Source organism: Dendrobates tinctorius, unplaced genomic scaffold (assembly GCF_039654945.1).
Source record: "Dendrobates tinctorius isolate UK_male_01 unplaced genomic scaffold, ASM3965494v1 ptg000062l, whole genome shotgun sequence".
In the NCBI taxonomy this organism is placed as follows: Eukaryota; Metazoa; Chordata; class Amphibia; order Anura; family Dendrobatidae; genus Dendrobates; species Dendrobates tinctorius.
Window position 1 is genome coordinate 22,504,313 of NW_027361730.1, and position 19,114 is coordinate 22,523,426.

General features: G+C 46.4%; 1 protein-coding gene across 1 annotated transcript in view; it reads right to left on the reverse strand.

Moving 5' to 3' along the window:
• Positions 1 to 14,640: 14,640 nt before the first annotated feature.
• LOC141092867 (uncharacterized) overlaps positions 14,641 to 19,114 on the reverse strand; it is an 83,751-nt gene continuing 79,277 nt past the window's right edge. The window contains exons 4-5 of the mRNA XM_073579179.1: positions 18,189 to 18,923; positions 14,641 to 14,685 (exon numbers count right to left, since the gene is read on the reverse strand). Of these exons, the coding sequence (XP_073435280.1) occupies positions 14,641 to 14,685; positions 18,189 to 18,923 (780 nt within the window). The remainder of the gene's footprint in view (positions 14,686 to 18,188; positions 18,924 to 19,114) is intronic.

Consider the following 19,114-nt stretch of genomic DNA (forward strand, 5'->3'; position numbering starts at 1 on the left):
TTGTCATTCTTTTTCTTTAATATATGATTGATCGTAACGATCTGATGATAAAGCGCTCTTCCAATACCTGTTTTTGTATTAAAGTAGTTTTACCACCATTAGAAGTGATCTGATCAGTGGAGAATGAGACTGATATCCGGATACTGATAGTCACAAAGCTAAGTAGTGCAACTGCTTTTTACAGCTCTTCCTGGCTAAGTTAAAGGGGCTGTCCCGTCTTAAGCTGCTAGTCTACAGCGATGTGATTGCAGACCTATGAATCCTCACATCGCGCAGTCTGCGCCAGGAGCGATGTGCATACTTCGGGCCACATCCCATCTAGATACTCAATACTCTTTGATCGAGCGAGGTTGCACCCATTTATATGACCACATATTTGCAAATCACATTGAGTAGAAATGAAAGCGATCCAGCTCTACGTATGTACAATCTTCTTTATTAGTTGAGTATATACAAAGTAGATGATAAGGTTTATACGGCCATATGGACATCTGTATGGCGTCCGGTGTTTGCGGATACATAATTCTGCAGCATAGGAAACTGTAAATGGTCCTGTAAAAGATTAATGGTTGCTGAGTAACAACACGGACTGCACACGGTTGACATGTAGGAAAAACTCATCCCCACTCTCCTGGATGAGAATGTAACCAATTTTTTTATACGCTAGTGTGAGCGTACCCTTAGGGCTCGCTCACACTTGCTTATAAAAATAAGTCCTATTCTCATCCAGGAGAGGAGGACAATTTTTATCTCACTTGTCATCCATGTGCAGTCCCTTGTTTTTAACCCCTTCATGACCCAGCCTATTTTGACCTTAATGACCTGGCCATTTTTTGCAATTCTGACCAGTGTCCGTTTATGAAGTAATAACTGTGGAACGCTTCAAAGCATCCTAGCGATTCTGAGATTGTTTTTTCGTGACATATTGGGCTTCATGTTAGTGGTAAATTTAGGTCGATAATTTTTGCGTTTATTTGTGAAAAAATCAGAAATTTGGTGAAAATTTTGAAAATTTCGCAATTTTCAAATTTTGAATTTTTATTCTGTTAAACTAGAGAGTTATGTGGCACAAAATAGTTACTAAATAACATTTCCCACATGTCTACTTTACATCAGCACAATTTTGGAAGCAAAATATTTTTTTGTTAGGAAGTTATAAGGGATAAAAGTTGACCAGTGATTTCTCATTTTTACAACAAAATTTGCAAAACCATTTTTTTAGGGACCACCTCACATTTGAAGTCACTTTGAGGGGTCTATATGGCAGAAAATACCCAAAAGTGACACCATTCTAAAAACTGAACCCCTCAAGCTACTCAAAACCACATTCAAAAAGATTATTAACCCTTCAGGTGTTTCACAGCAGCTAAAGCAATGTGGAAGGAAAAAATGGACATTTTAATTTTTCCAACACAAATTTTCTTTCAGCATCAATTTTTTCATTTTCACATGGGCAACAGGATAAAATGGATCCTAAAATTTGTTGGGCAATTTCCCCTGAGTACACCGATACCTCATATGTGGTCATAAACCACTGTTTGGGCGCACGGCAGGGCTCAGAAGGGAAGGAGCGCCATTTGACTTTTAGAATGGAAAATATGCTGGAATATTTGGCGCTTGCCATGTCGTGTTTGGAGAGTCCCTGTGCGCCTAAACACTGGAGCTCCCCCACAAGTGACCCCATTTTGGAAACTAGACTTTGAACCCCCAGGTGCTTCTCAAATTGATCCGTAAAAAAAAAAAGTAAAAGTACTTTTTTTTCACAAAAATTATATTTTAGCCTCAGTTTTTTCATTTTCACATGGGCAACAGGATAAAATGGATCCTAAAATTTGTTGGGCAATTTCTCCTGAGTACACAGATACCTCATATGTGGTCATAAACCACTGTTTGGGTGCACGGCAGGGCCCGGAAGGGAAGGAGTGCCATTTGACTTTTTGAATGAAAAATTAGCTCCAATCGTTATCGGACACCATGTCGCGTTTGGAGAGCCCCTGTGTGTCTAAACATTGGAGCTCCCCCACAAGTGATACCATTTTGGAAACTAGACCCCTTAAGGAACTTATCTAGATGTGTAGTGAGCACTTTGAACCCCCAAGTGCTTCACAAAAGTTTATAACATAGAGCAGTGAAAATAAAAAATCATTTTTTTTCCTCAAAAATGATTTTTTAGCACGCTATTTTTTATTTTCACAAGGGTAACAGGAGAAATTGGACCACAAAAGTTGTTGTCCAGATTATCCTGAGTACACTGGTACCCCATATGTGGGGGGGGGGCACTGTTTGTGTGCACGGCAGGGCGCAGAAGGGAATGAGCGCCATTTGACTTTTTGAAATGAAAATTAGCTCCAATCGTTAGCGGACACCATGACGTGTTTGGAGAGCCCCCGTGTGCCTAAACTTTGGAGCTCCCCCACAAATGACCCGATTTTGGAAACTAGACCCCCTAAGGAACTTATCTAGATGCATAGTGAGCACTTTGAACCCCCAGGTGATTCACCGAAGTTTATAATGCAGAGCAGTGAAAATAAAAAATCTTTTTTTTTCTAAAAAAAATTTTTTTAGTTGGCAATTATTTATTTTCACAAGGGTACTAGGATAAATTGGACCCCAAAAGTTGTTGTCCAGTTTGTCCTGAGTACGCTAGCTACCCCATATGTGGGGGGGAACCACTGTTTGGGCACACGTCGGGGCTCAGCAGGGAAGTAGTGACATTTTGAAATGCTGACTTTGATGGAATGGTCTGCGGGCGTCATGTTACATTTGCTGAGCCCCTGTGTGCCTAAACAGTAGAAACCCCCCACAAGTGACCCCATTTTGGAAACTAGACCCCCCAAGGAACTTATCTAGATGTGTGGTGAGCACCTTGAACCCCCAAGTGCTTCACAGAAGTTTATAACGCAGAGCCGTGAAAATAGAAAATCATTTTTTTCCCTCAAAAAAATGATTTTTAGCACGCAATTTTTTTTTTCACAAGGGTAACAGGATAAATTGGACCCCAAAAGTTGTTGTCCAGTTTGTCCTGAGTACGCTGAAACCCCATATGTGGGGGATGACCACTGTATGGGCACACGTCGGCTCGAAAGGGAAGTAGTGACGTTTTGGTATGCAGACTTTGATGGAATGGTCTGCGGGCATCATGTTACATTTGCAGAGCCCTTGATGTACCTAAACTGTGGAAACCCCCCACAAGTGACCCCATTTTGGAAACTAGACCCCATAAGGAACTTGCCTAGATGTATGGTGAGCACCTTGAACCCCGAAGTGCTTCACAGAAGATTGTAACGCAGAGCCATGAAAATAAAAAAAAAATTTTCCTCAAAAAATGAATTTTTAGCTCGCAATTTTTTATTTTCACAAGGGTAACAGGAGAAATTGGACCCCAAAAGTTGTTGTCCAGTTTGTCCTGAGTACGCTGATACCCCATATGTGGGGAGGGACCACTGTTTGGGCACACGTCGGGGCTCGGAAGGGAAGTAGTGACGTTTTGAAATACCGACTTGATCGAATGGTCTGCGGGCATCATGTTACTGTCACGCGGCGGCTGCCGCGCGCTCCCCTCTCTGCCTCCTCCCAGCCGCAGCTTACCCTTCCTCCGGCATCCTGCTTCCCTCTGCGCCGCCGTCCTCGGTCCTCCCTGGCTCCTCTTCTCTGTCCGGCGGTCCCCTTCGTCCGGTCTTCCGGACCGCGCCGGGTGCACGCTCCCGCCCCTCCTGCTCGGCGGGCGCGCGCACATACTGTGCCTGGGCACGCGCGCTCCTCCTCCTCCTCCTGAGGACGCGCGCCTGCTCCTCCTCCACCTTAGGACACGACCCGGAAGTCCTCCTACTAGCCCCTATATCTGGCCGCCTCTTCCTGCCTGCGGTGCCTGAGTATCACTGCTTTTCCCTAGTGATTCTGGCCGCCCTCTATGCACGCTATCGCGTCCTGTCCATCCGTGGCTCGTTCACCTCTCGATTTTTCCTCTCTCCTAGGTCCTGTGTCTCCAAGCCGTGCCCGCCTGTCCTGTGTCTCCCAGCCGTGCCCGCCTGTCCTGTGTCTCCCAGCCGTGCCCGCCTGTCCTGTGTCTCCCAGCCGTGCCCGCCTGTCCTGTGTCTCCCAGCCGTGCCCGCCTGTCCTGTGTCTCCCAGCCGTGCCCGCCTGTCCTGTGTCTCCAAGCCGGTACCGTCAGTCCTGTACCCCCAACCCGGCTCTAGTTGTCTGTCTGTCGTTACTCTCCAGGGTACCAGCTGCCGTGGTAATAGTTACCCGCGGGCTTGCCCCAAACGCTCCCTGTATAGGGGGTGGTCCACCTGGTCAGCTCGCCCCCAGGAGGTTCATTGCCACGGTCTAGCGGGTCCACCCCAGGTGTACCTTACAGAATACTCAGGCCATGGATTCCGCTGGTACCCCGACCCCGACCCAAAAGGAACTTTTGTTCCTTCGTGAGAATCAGGCGAGGATCATGTCGTTCCTCAAGTCTATGGAGTCCAGACTTTCATCTCTGCAAACCTCCGATCCGGGGATTGCCTCCCAAATCTCCGGCTTACAGCAGGAGCTTGCTCAGCAGCGCGACACCCAGGCCCATATTTTAAACTACATAGCTTCTGTAGATAACCGCCTTCTAGCTCTACAGACGGCGGCCGCCGTCCCTGTGCCTGCGGCTTCCCAGTCCTCGCCCCGCTTGGCTAAACCCCCACGCTATAGTGGGGATCCCAAGCTCTGTCGGGGGTTCATTAACCAGTGTCAGTTGCACTTCGAGCTGGCACCCCTGCAGTATCCCTCCGACCGGGCCAAGGTGGCCTTTATGATTTCCCACTTAGAGGGTGAGGCATTGGCTTGGGTGAATCCTTTGTGGGAGCGAGATGACCCGATAGTCTCCCAGCTCGCAACCTTCTTGGAGACATTCCGCAAGGTCTTTGATGAGCCCGGGCGTCTGGTCTCCGCTACCGAGTCCTTATTCTGCCTTCGCCAGGGTGCTCTCTCTGTGGGACAGTACGCCATCCAGTTCCGTACGTTGTCTTCTGAACTAGGATGGAACAATGAGGCTTTAGTAGGGGCTTTTTGGCGTGGCTTGTCGCCCCGAATCAAAGATGAGTTGGCAGGCAGGGATACACCTACTTCTTTGGAGGATCTCATCTCGCTGGCAACGCGAATTGACCTGCGTTTCCGCGAGCGTTCCCGCGAGGCCGTCAGGGAGAGAAGACCCACTCGGTTCTCTCCTCCGAGGCGCAGTCCTCCCCGCGCCCGGCCTTCCACCTCGGCGTCAGCCCCTGAACCCATGCAGGTTGACCGACTCAGGCCCGCAGAGCTACGCCACCAGGAGAGACTCACTCATGGTCTCTGTCTCTATTGTGGCAGTGCCTCCCACCTTCTACGTTCCTGCCCTGTGAGGCCGGGAAACTCCTCCGCCTAGGACAGGTAAGAGAGGCCTCCCTAGGTGCCTTCGACACCTCTCTACCTTTGACCCTTCCTGTTTTGTTTATCCAGGGATCCAAACGTTTCTCGGAGCTAGCCTATATTGACTCAGGGGCTGCTGGTAATTTCATCCAACTTGAGGTGGTGAAGAGATTGGGGATACCTGTTAGGTCCTTGGAGGTTCCCCGGCAGTTAGCCTCAGTCGACGGGATTCCCTTGCGCGAGACCGTAACGTTGGTCACTGAAGAGCTGGAATTACAGATCGGGGTCCTGCACCGTGAGAGAATAACCTTCTTCGTGCTGCCATCTCTTTCCCACACCTTGCTCCTGGGCCTTCCGTGGTTGAGGATGCATGAACCTGTCCTAGATTGGCGGACCGGAGACATCCTTCGCTGGGGCTGCGTTTGCCAGACTAGATGTCTTCGTCCAGTACAACCCCTCAAATGCTCGTCTCCTGTCTCGGGTCCTGCGGATTTGCCCTCGGTCTATTGGGCTTTTTCAGATGTCTTTGATAAGAAAGAGGCAGAGGCTCTTCCACCGCACCGGCAATATGATTGCCCCATCGAGCTTGTTCCCGGCTCGACTCCGCCCCGGGGGCGAATCTATCCCTTGAGTCCACTCGAGTCCCAGGCCATGTCTGAATATGTACAAGAGAATTTGGCCAAAGGCTTCATCCGAAAGTCTTCTTCTCCCGCTGGGGCTGGCTTCTTTTTTGTTAAGAAAAAGGACGGGTCTCTCCGCCCCTGTATTGACTATCGAGGTCTTAACCAGATTACCATCAAGAACAGATATCCTCTGCCTCTCATCCCCGAGCTGTTCGACCGGCTGCGAGGTGCGCGAATCTTCTCTAAATTGGATCTCCGTGGAGCCTATAATCTCATCCGTATTCGCTCCGGAGATGAATGGAAGACCGCCTTCAACACCAGGGATGGACACTACGAGTACCTCGTCATGCCCTTCGGGTTGTGCAACGCTCCCGCAGTTTTTCAAGAATTCGTGAACGACATCTTCCGAGACCTTCTGTACTCCAGTGTGGTTGTATACCTTGACGATATCCTGATCTTCTCTCCCGATCTGTCCACCCACAGAAGAGATGTCCGCCGAGTGCTGTTCCGATTGAGGGAGAATCGCCTGTACGCCAAATTGGAGAAGTGCATCTTTGAACAGTCCTCCCTTCCATTTTTGGGATATATCATCTCCGACTTCGGCCTGCGTATGGATCCGGCGAAGGTGTCTGCCGTGCTCAACTGGCCACGTCCCCAAGGGGTGAAAGCCGTTCAGCGATTTCTCGGCTTCGCAAATTATTATCGGCAGTTCATCCCTCATTTTTCCTCATTGGCCGGCTCTATCTCATCTTTGATTCGTAAAGGAGCCAACCCGCACGTCTGGACCCCTGAAGCAGAGGAGGCCTTCCTATCTCTAAAACGAGCTTTTACCACGGCTTCCGTACTCCATCGTCCTGAGGCCAACAAACCGTTCGTCCTCGAAGTGGATGCATCAGCAACTGGAGCCGGAGCGGTTTTGTCTCAAAAATCTTCTTCCGGTAAACTCGTCACATGCGGCTTCTTTTCCAAGTCCTTTTCCACCCCAGAGCGGAATTATTCCATAGGGGACCGAGAACTGCTGGCCATCAAGTTAGCTCTAGAAGAGTGGAGATACTTATTGGAGGGCGCCGCACATCCCTTCACAATCTTCACAGATCATAAGAATCTAGCTTATCTTCGGTCTGCGCAGAGACTCAACCCACGCCAGGCCAGGTGGTCTCTGTTCTTCGCTCGATTCGATTTTGATCTACATTTTCGCCCAGGCAACAAGAACCTCAAAGCTGACGCCTTGTCCAGATCCTTCCTTCCCTCAGATGTCGAAGAAGAACCCACGCATATCTTGGATCCATCCCGGTTCATCACGGTGGCACCACTTTCTCTTCTCTCACCTCCACCTGGCAAGACTTTTGTGCCGGAGAAGGACCGAGGACGAATCCTTCACTGGGGACATGCTTCCAAGCTGGCTGGCCATCTCGGGATTAAGAAGACACTTCACCTGGTATCCCGCTACTACTGGTGGCCGACTCTTCCCCAGGATGTCCGGGATTTCGTCGCCTCCTGTCTCTCCTGTGCCAAGATCAAGGTGCCTAGGCAGTTACCTTCTGGGCTTCTACACCCGCTTCCTATACCCTCGTCCCCCTGGCAACACATTGCCATGGACTTTATTACGGACCTACCCCACCCTGCCAACTGTACAGTCGTCCTAGTGGTGGTTGATAGGTTTTCTAAGATGGCACACTTCGTTCCCCTTTCCGGCTTACCATCAGCTCCAGCCTTGGCGAAGATCTTTGTTCAGCACATCTTCCGTCTTCATGGACTGCCCCAACATATTGTTTCTGACAGAGGAGTCCAATTTACCTCTCGCTTCTGGAGAGCCCTATGCAGATCAATGGATGTCACTCTCGACTTCTCCTCATCTTACCACCCCCAGTCCAACGGTCAGGCTGAACGGACAAATCAGTGCTTGGTGAACTACCTTCGGCATTTTTCCAATGTCCACCAGAACGACTGGGCTGAACTTCTCCCGTGGGCTGAGTTCGCCTATAATAACCACGCCAGCGAGTCTTCAGGCAAGTCCCCTTTCTTTATCGTCTATGGGCAACATCCTGGTGTACCTCTACCGGTTCCTCCTGCCTCGGGTGTACCGGCGGCCGACCTTCTGACCGGGGAATTCTCCAGGATCTGGCAGGAGACCAAGGCCGCTCTCGAGTTGGTACGTAACAGAGTTAAGAGACACGCCGACAAAAGACGCCTGGATGCTCCGCCATATCACCCTGGTGATAAAGTTTGGCTGGCCTCCAAGTTTATTCGCCTCAAGGTCCCTTCCCATAAACTGGGTCCCCGTTATATTGGACCTTTTGAGATCTTGTCCCGTATTAACGATGTCTCCTATAAACTACGGCTTCCTGCCTCTCTCCGTATCCCTAATGCCTTTCATGTGTCCTTACTAAAACCAGTCGTCTTCAATCGTTTCCTTTCTAAAGCTCCTCACTCACCTCCGCCTGTCTCCGCAGACGATGTATTTGAGGTTAAAGATATTTTGGCCATGAGGAAGCAAAAGGGGAGAACCTTTTTCTTGGTTGATTGGAAGGGCTTTGGTCCCGAGGAGAGGTCCTGGGAGCCCCAAGAGAACATCCAGGCCCCTCGAATCTTGGCCAAATTCTTTTCCGGACTGCGGAGGGGGGGCGCGTAAGGAGGGGGGTACTGTCACGCGGCGGCTGCCGCGCGCTCCCCTCTCTGCCTCCTCCCGGCCGCAGCTTACCCTTCCTCCGGCATCCTGCTTCCCTCTGCGCCGCCGTCCTCGGTCCTCCCTGGCTCCTCTTCTCTGTCCGGCGGTCCCCTTCGTCCGGTCTTCCGGACCGCGCCGGGTGCACGCTCCCGCCCCTCCTGCTCGGCGGGCGCGCGCACATACTGTGCCTGGGCACGCGCGCTCCTCCTCCTCCTCCTGAGGACGCGCGCCTGCTCCTCCTCCACCTTAGGACACGACCCGGAAGTCCTCCTACTAGCCCCTATATCTGGCCGCCTCTTCCTGCCTGCGGTGCCTGAGTATCACTGCTTTTCCCTAGTGATTCTGGCCGCCCTCTATGCACGCTATCGCGTCCTGTCCATCCGTGGCTCGTTCACCTCTCGATTTTTCCTCTTTCCTAGGTCCTGTGTCTCCAAGCCGTGCCCGCCTGTCCTGTGTCTCCCAGCCGTGCCCGCCTGTCCTGTGTCTCCCAGCCGTGCCCGCCTGTCCTGTGTCTCCCAGCCGTGCCCGCCTGTCCTGTGTCTCCCAGCCGTGCCCGCCTGTCCTGTGTCTCCCAGCCGTGCACGCCTGTCCTGTGTCTCCCAGCCGTGCCCGCCTGTCCTGTGTCTCCAAGCCGGTACCGTCAGTCCTGTACCCCCAACCCGGCTCTAGTTGTCTGTCTGTCGTTACTCTCCAGGGTACCATCTGCCGTGGTAATAGTTACCCGCGGGCTTGCCCCAAACGCTCCCTGTATAGGGGGTGGTCCACCTGGTCAGCTCGCCCCCGGGAGGTTCGTTGCCACGGTCTAGCGGGTCCACCCCAGGTGTACCTTACAGTTACGTTTGCAGAGCCTCTGATGTGCCTAAACAGTGGAAACCCCCCACAAGTGACCCCATTTTGGAAACTAGACCACCCAAGGAATTTATCTAGATGTGTGGTGAGCAGCACTTTGAACCCCCAAGTGCTTCACAGAAATTTATAACGCAGAACCGTGAAAATAAAAAATCTTTTTTTTCCTCAAAAAATGATTTTTTAGCCCGCAATTTTTTATTTTCACAATGGTAACAGGAGAAATTGGACCCCAAAAGTTGTTGTCCAGTTTGTCCTGAGTACGCTGGTACCCAATATGTGGGGAGGGACCATTGTTTGGGCACACGTCAGGGCTCGGAATGGAAGTAGTGACGTTTTGAAATGCAGACTTTGATGGAATAGTCTGCGGTCGTCATTACGTTTGCAGAGCCCCTGATGTGCCTAAACAGTAGAAACCCCCCACAAGTGACCCCATTTTGGAAACTAGACCTTCCAAGGAACTTATGTAGATGTATGGTGAGCACTTTCAACCCCCAAGTGCTTCACAGAAGTTTATAATGCAGAGACGTGAAAATGAAAAAAACATTTTTTTTCCACAAAAATAATTTTTTAGCCCCCAATTTTTTTATTTTCCCAAGGGTAATAGGAGAAATTAGTCCTCAAAAGTTGTTGTGCAATTTTTCCTGAGTACGCTGATACCCCATATGTGGGGGTAAACCACTGTTTGGGCACACGTCGGGGCTTGGAAGGGAGGGATCACCGTTTGACTTTTTGAACGCAAAATTGGCTGGAATCAATGGTTGCACCATGTCGCGTTTGGAGACCCCCTGATGTGCCTAAACAGTGGAAACACCTCAATTCTAACTCCAGCCCTAACCCCAACACATCCCTAACCACAGTCCTAACCCCAACACATCCCTGACCCCAATCCCAACCCTATCCATAACCCTAACCCCAACAAAACCCTAACCCCAACACTAACCATAACACTAACCAGAAGCCTAACCCAAATTCTAACCCTAATTCCAACCCTAACCCTAATTCCACCCTAACCCTAATTCCAACCCTAACCCTAATTCCTACCCTAACCCTAATTCCAACCCTAACCCTCTTTCCAACCCTAACCCTAACCCTCTTTCCAACCCTAACCCTAACCCTAATGGAAAAAAAATATATATTTTTTCTTTATTTTATTAGTTATGCCTACCTATGGGGGTGATAATCGGGGGGTTCATTTACTTTTTATTTCATTTTGATCACTGTGAGAGTGATCAAAATGAAATAATGGAATCTGCAGCCGGCAGATTCGGGCGGGCGCACTGCGCATGCGCCCGCCATTTTCTAAGATGGCGGCGCCCATGAACCGGACGCGCCGGACACCGGGAGCGACGGGGGGACTTAGAAGGTGCCGGGGGAGGTGAGAGTGGGTGAGGGGGCTATCGGAAGCTGGCGGGGAGCGGAGGGAATGGGGGGGGCAGATGATGACAGCGGCGGCAGATCGCCGCTGTCATTCAGTTGCGGGGGGGCGATCGCCGGTGGGGGGGTCGAATCGGTGTCTCCAGCCATGTCCGATGCTACTGCAGCATCGGCCATGGCTGGATTGTAGTATTTCATCAATTTTCATTGATGAAATATTACTATCGCTCTGATTGGCTGTTTCACTTTTAACAGCCAATCAGAGCGATCGTAGCCACGTGGGGGCGAAGCCACGCCCCCTGTGGTGAATTACAAAGCCCCCTGTATCTGCGGGTCGGGTGACCTTTCATTGACCCCGGTCACCCGACCCACTGGGGGGCTTTGAATTCATGACACAGGGTATGCGTCATAGGTCGGATTGGCACCGACTTTCATGACGCATACGCTGTGTCACAGGTCGGGAACCGGTTAATAAGAAAAACTCGCCCATGCAAGTCAATACGTGCATGGATATCATCAGAAGTCCGGGTTCTGTGGAATCGCACAATAGAGAAGATGGAGAAATTTTGAGAACCACCCTTTAAGATGACTTGAATGAATAAACGTGAATGCATTAAACAAAGCCAGGGTAACCTGCATGTAGTAATTTTCCAATAAACGGAAAAAAAAATAAACTTTTTCAAAGCATAATAGAAAAGCCCAACAAAGCCAAGATACGATGCACCTGACATATTTACTTTAGAACCTGTAAGTTACATTCTGGATATGCTCTAACAACACAGCAGTGTAAATGCTTGGGCAGAATGGTAATGTTCTGGTAATATGGCAGATGCAGTTACTATTGCCTGTATATATACAACCTGCACTGTAAAACATGCACTCACTACTACAGAAGTATGCAAAGCAAAACCTAGTTTTTTGAAAAGTTTGTGCAATTATGGCTTCAGAACATATATAACACAGGTCAACGAAAAAAATTTTTTTTTCTGGTGTCCAAAATATTTTAATGAATTTGGGGTATTTTTGGGGTGCTGATTCTGAATATGTCATCAGTTTTGCCAGATTGGCTCAAGTTTTTGAGATTTTTGGTATCTTATTTATAGCACTTGTTGGTAAATGCGACGCATCATCTCATTAATTTCTTTGGATTAGTACTTGAACTGAGCAGTTCTCAATATAGTTTTGTGTTAATTAGTGTTCTAAAAGTTTGTTCATAGCTTGATTTTTGCACTAACTTTATGTTGTTGTCTGTTTTCCAGTGAAAAGCATGAACTCATCATGAAGAAGTTGTCTTAACGATCCAGACTCATTCTGTTACATTTGTGGTGAATATACACTGCCAAAACATAGAAGAAACATAACAGACTTCGTAAAAAAAGTGTATTTTGCCTATTTTGGGGTTATGCTTGGGGACCAAGACAAGTTTTGGGCACCACACATAGTGTGCAAAGCATGTATCGAATTATTACGAAAATGGAGCAAAGGACAAAGAAAAAGCTTCAAATTTGGTGTTCCAATGGTGTGGAGAGAGCCAAAAAATCATCATGATGACTGTTATTTCTGTGCAGTGCAAGTGCAAGGATTCAATAAGCATAAGAAACGAAAATGGGAGTAACATGGAATCTGCAAGAAGGCCTGTCCCTCATTGTGAAGATGTGCCTGTACCTGTGTTTACCATAAATAACAGTCATCATGATGATTTTTTGGCTCTCTCCACACCATTGGAACACCAAATTTGAAGCTTTTTCTTTGTCCTTTGCTCCATTTTCGTAATAATTCGATACATGCTTTGCACACTATGTGTGGTGCCCAAAACTTGTCTTGGTCCCCAAGCATAACCCCAAAATAGGCAAAATACACTTTTTTTACGAAGTCTGTTATGTTTCTTCTATGTTTTGGCAGTGTATATTCACCACAAATGTAACAGAATGAGTCTGGATCGTTAAGACAACTTCTTCATGATGAGTTCATGCTTTTCACTGGAAAACAGACAACAACATAAAGTTAGTGCAAAAATCAAGCTATGAACAAACTTTTAGAACACTAATTAACACAAAACTATATTGAGAACTGCTCAGTTCAAGTACTAATCCAAAGAAATTAATGAGATGATGCGTCGCATTTACCAACAAGTGCTATAAATAAGATACCAAAAATCTCAAAAACTTGAGCCAATCTGGCAAAACTGATGACATATTCAGAATCAGCACCCCAAAAATACCCTAAATTCGATGAAATATCTTTGGCACCAAAAATGCTGTTGACCAGTGTAATTTATAAGTACTGATCACAGTTTGATCAGAGTGTCAGGATAGTGTGATCTGATTCTCTCGGTGTAAACCTAGCCTTAAGCAGGAGTCACACATAGCAATCTCGGTAGCGATATCGCTGCTGAGTCACAACTTTTGTGACACAACAGCGATCTCACCAGCGAGATCGCTGTGTGTGACACCGATCAGCGACCAGCCCCCCTGCCGGTATCGCTGATCGCTGCAAGAAACCTCTGGACATATTTTTCGTCGCTGGTCTCCCGCTGGCCAGCACACATCGCTGTGTGTGACAGCGGGAGACCAGCGATCAGCTGTAAAAAATAATAAAAAAAATAAAAAATATTGTTATTCTCACCTTCCGACGTCCCGCACAGCCATCCCACCTCTCTCCACGCTCCCGGTCCCAGTGATCCTTTGCACGAATGACCGGGAGACGTCGCGCTGCTGCGAGACCGTGACATTCTCGCGGTCATTCTCGCAAAGGATTACTGGGACCGGAGCGTGGAGAGAGGCAGGATGGCTGCGCGGGACGTTGGAAGGTGAGAATAACAATATTTTTTATTTTAATTCTATTTTTTTACAGGGATATGGCATCAGCGCTAACGAACACAGCGATGCCGGGCGCTCGGCATTGCTGTGCTGATCGCTGGTGAAGCTGTCTGTGTGACAGCTCACCAGCGATCACATAGCGACTTACCAGCGATCCTGACACGTTGATATCGTTGTCGGGATCGCTGGTAAGTCGCTATGTGTGACTCCAGCTTTATACTGTGGTCCTTCAATTTTGTTTGTCTTATGTGTGATATGATAAGATAATTATGAAGAATGTCCATTATCCACAGTCCACAGCCACCTTACACCTCATCTAGTTCTCTGTTCATGCAATAGTGAGTTCTACTTTAAGGAATACTTGTGAAGTTGCCAGATGTATGCTCTTATTTTAGTCACCCTGAGGATTTTTTTTTTTTAAATCCACCATACTGTTCCAGATATATGGACCTTTCTATGTAGTGCTACTTTTTATGGTGTTTAACAAGGGGGCGGTGCTTGCAGGGTAATTATGCTGAACAGCCTAAAGACAAACCCCCAGAGAATCCTACAAGCATCACCCCATTTGTTAAGATCATAAAAATTTGCATTTACTAAAAATTCCCATGTCTCTGCAACCCTGTGCCAAATTATATAAAAATCAAAAAGTGGATTAGTCAAGGGACCAAAAATATGAGCAAAACTGGACAATTTTGATTTGGTGACAGATCCCTTTTTAAACAATAATTGTGGAAATCCTGTCTAGCAGTTACATCGCTATACACTGGGAATAAACCAATAAGAATCAGAGAAGCAGCCAAGATGCATGTCCGTGTATTGCCATTGTAAGGAGCGCTTTCGGGGTGTGCATGTATCACAGACATTTTAGTCATTTGTCACAAATATTTCCAAAGCCAAATGACAAATAATTCTTCTTCAGATGACAAGGTTATTTCTTCTTGTCCCCAAAAAAGAATCTTTTAGGTTTTTCAACCTGTACAGAAAAAAGAAAAATAAGATTAGATTAGTAATTAGTATGTCTATGTTTTCCTCACATTATTGTGCTTTATCCAGTATTATCCTATTGAGTCTCCCTGTCTTACTAACTAGAACCTCTCCCCAAATTTTTCTATTTCACCACGAAAAAAGTTTTTGAAGCTGCAGATTATTTATTATGAGGCTCTGCAAATCGTGATTAGGTGAGCTTGTTTATGGGTAGGTGTTATTATGAGTGTTTTCTTTTTTATTTTAACATTTTTTGTATGAAATAATGATTGTTACATATGTAGTGTTTTAAGCAGATCTCCAAACATGTTTTCAGCCACATAAATGATTTGTAATATCATTGTGGATCTATTGCATCTACTGTTGTATATCAATTTCTCCAGATCCTGCAGGTCCGTGCCTTCGACATACAGTATGTTTGCAAGTTATTGCAGATGGTTGGGCTTTGAGTACAGGTCTGTTTATTCATTATATATTGCTATTATATTCCACAATTCTGATTTTACCCCACTGCATTGCACGGCGAAAAAGCCTCCTTTCCTTGACAAGCCAGAGCTGGCATGTCATTCTCCACAAGGAGAAATCTTACCCCTTAGACCTCAGTCCAGAGCCTCTCACCTAGCCAAATCAGTTCTCATACTTTACACTGACGAGGGCCAATAGCCCGAAACACTGTGTCTGCAAATTGAGATTCTGATTTGGCTTTTTTCCTAAGTCATATTACAAGACTCGTTAAAGGGTTGATGACTTGTAGGATCGCTACTACCAACAGGTGGCGCTATAGAGTTCAAGTCCTCTTTTTCTCTGAAGAGGCAATTTGCATATGATTTTACCCCATGAAAGTTGTGAGTGTCCATTATATGGAATGTTTGATAAAAATGTGGTGAAGACGTCCATTGAGTGAAGCTGAATTGTAAAAGCTTGCCAATGCCTCAGATTCTGAAGAAGATATCCAACTGGACAAAGTGTCCGAAGATGAGGACCACATAAGCGGTGGGAAAGTGAATATGAGAATTCTGATCCTGAAGTTGGATCTGATGAAGCACAGGATACCCAGACAACTTGTCCAAGACAATTCAGTCAAAAAACAAAAATGTAATATGGATCTTGCAGCCTTCTGCCCAGGCAGGAAAATTGTCCTGTGCTAACATCAGATAATTCTCTAATAACTAGCCGCTATAAGAGACATATGGAATAAATGAAGAGATTTTTACAAAATTACACAATACTGGTGAAAATGTCACTGTGGATGAACAACTGGTGGCATTCAGTACGGCATCAAGATATGGATACTTTGTGAAAGCAGCAGTTCATATGCTCAGGTATATACAGGAAAAAATCCTGGAGAAAAACCTGAAAAGAATCAGGGAATGCGAGTTGTTTCAGATTTGACATATGGACAAAGGACAAAATGTGACATATGACATCTTTTTTACATTGCACCAACTGGGACAGCTAATGCTAAAACACGATACTGGGCACTGTAAGAAAAAGCAAGCCTGAGCGGTCACAAGGTATCCTAGGTAATAGATGTTCATAGTTCACTGTTTTACTTTACTGGAGATATGACAGTGGTTTCTTAAGGGGGTCTTACACATAGCGATATCGCTAGCGATATCGCTATAACGTCACCGATTTTGTGACGTTATAGCGATATCGCTATGTGTGATACTTACCTCCGACCGGCTCCCCTGCTGTCCATCGCTGATCGCGCGAGAATGTCCGGCTCCATTTCTCGTTGTCTGCTTCCTGCTGGGCTTCCTGCTGGCGCCGACGAGCGACGCGTGGAGGCGGGCGGGAGGACGTCAGGATCGCTGTGTGTGAAAGGTGAATATCGTGCGCTGCGTTGCTGCTGCATCGCTGTGAGATCTGCCTGTGTGACAGCTCACTAGCGATCATTTAGCGATGCACCAGCGATCCTGACCGGGTTGGATCGCTGGTGCATCGCTAAATGTAAAGGGGGCTTTACATTCCCAAAAAAACAAGCGGGTCATTCTGATGAGCACGATGCACCGTGACAATGCAGTAAGTAGTTGAGATGACAAAAAGCCGCAGATGATATTAGACTATAATTCCACCATAGGCGCAGTTGATACATGAGATCAACTAGTAGCTTTGTACACAAGCAAATGCCTACATTGCATTTGTATTATGGGGAAAAATAAACCTCGATTGGAACGAGAATAAACTGCATAAACAAAGACTCTTTCTGGAAGAATTAGGAAAGTCACTTGTTATGCCGTTTTAGGAAGAAAAGTAAAACTAGTTTCTTCCGGGGGCGTCTGTTCATTAAGTTTATGGACAGCTTTATTGTTTGGTGACTCTATATTTATGTGGCGTTTTAAATAGCCTCCTACTGGGCATTATTGTTATATTTAAATTACATTTTTAATGTATATCAAGAAAATATGATATTTTAAACTAGTTAACTGGATCTCTTCATTTTCGGCTAACTTCATGATATAAGTCCAAAAATTGTTTTTTGACTCATGCTGTGAAGTGCCAGGTTATAAATTTATATGGACTAATTTTGGTATATTTCCTTTTGAAGGTTTTCATGGTAGGTGAGAGTCTGATATGTTGGGGTATAGAGTTCAGGAATAAGGGGGATGCACAGGAGAAATCTTGTATGCGATTTTGGGAAGAGGAGATAAGAGGTGAGTAGAGGAGATCTTGTAAGGATTGGAGGTTGCGTGCAGATAAATTCAGATATATGAAGGAGACAGGTTGTGGATGGTTTTGTATGCCAGGGTTAAGGTTTTGAACTGGAGTCTCTGGGAAATGGGGAGCCATTGAAGGGATTTGCAGAGAGGAGAGGCTGGGTAATAACAGGGTTTTTACTAATAGGACAACCCCTTCTTCATCAAAATGTTTGGCCCCAATAAAGCTTATACTCACCTCTCACCCTGGTGCCATTCCCTTGATGTCGGCATTAACTCTCCAGGGGCACAGGTGCTGTAGTTGTTACACGTGATGCCGGCGCCCAATCAGCGCTGGCGTCACTGTCCCCACCTTCGGACAAATTGAACACAAAGAGGAAGTCCGAGCTGCAGCCGATCTCTCACTTCCTCTTCATGCTCAATGTGGCAGGAGGCGAGGACAGTGACGCCAGCGGTGACTGAGCACCGGTATCATGTGTAACAACAGCAGCATCGGAGCCCTGTGGAGAGCGAGTACCGACCCCGCAGGAATGGAGCTGGCACGGGAGGTGAGTATAAGCTTTATTATTTTATGGCGGCCAAGCGAGGGTTATGAGAAGAAGTTGTCCAAGTAGTGACAACTTCTTTAAGGCGAAACAATATTGTGACTGTGCACAACAGACAGTGATCCAGTCACCATATGAGCTTAGCAAATATTTATATAATATAAAGATACATGGCAGTATAAGATATACACCAGTTTGGACAGCAACGGTCAAGCTTCCCATGTATACTAAACTAATGTTATAAGCATAACATGTCATTTTTAGGAACAAAAGTAGAATAAACATACCTTTGCAGCATTTTGTTTTCTTACAGCTGGATGTGTGATATCTCTTGAAATAGTTTCATATGCGTTGTCTTGTGCAATACTTGCACTGGCCACTTTCTTGCTAATTTCTCTAGAAGTAATTTCTTTTGATGTCCGAGTGGAAACATGATCAAATGTGTTTGTAGTGCACATAGAGAAATTTGACATCTTGTCCATTGCATGGTATTCATTCATGTAGTGGGGGTCCCTAAAGGGTATTTGTGCATAGGTTTCCTCAGCCTCACAGTTGGATATAGCAGTGGGGAATAAAAATGAGCTATCAGCACATTCGGGTCTAGCTTGTAAGAATGAGGTTTTACTGTTAACTGTCTGAACAGATGTTGCAAACCTCATTTCCAGAACTTCACATTCAGAAAGTTCATTTAAGCTTGAAATGAGTTTGGGTTTTCTTCTATCTGCTGATAATCTTAGTGCTTCTTGGTTTAAGGCCTGAGGTGAGCCATGTAAATGCGCTAGGGCTGATGGCAAGCTATGATCTAATTTAACTTCAGAATAAAGCACATTTTGCGGATTGGTTGTCACCACATTCTTCTTATTGATTTGTTTTTCTTTTACATGAGAATAATGAACATCTTTGTTAGTATTTGGAGAATATGGATTTCCGTTTGTCTCTTTTTTAGTATTTGCATAGATTTGCTCATCAGAATCGTCTTCATCTATATAACTATTTCTCTCTGGCAATGGTGGTGCAGTGTCCTAAAACAATTTAAACAATACACTTGTCGTTAGTTATAGTCCTAGTTATAAAAAAAATAGTACTTGTTACAGAAAAAAAACAACTTTTTTGCAAACTAACATTATTTTTGTTTGTTACAGAGATCAGTAACTAAACTTTTTTATTCAATACGCCACACATTGCAAAGTTATGAATTTTTGTAATATAACGC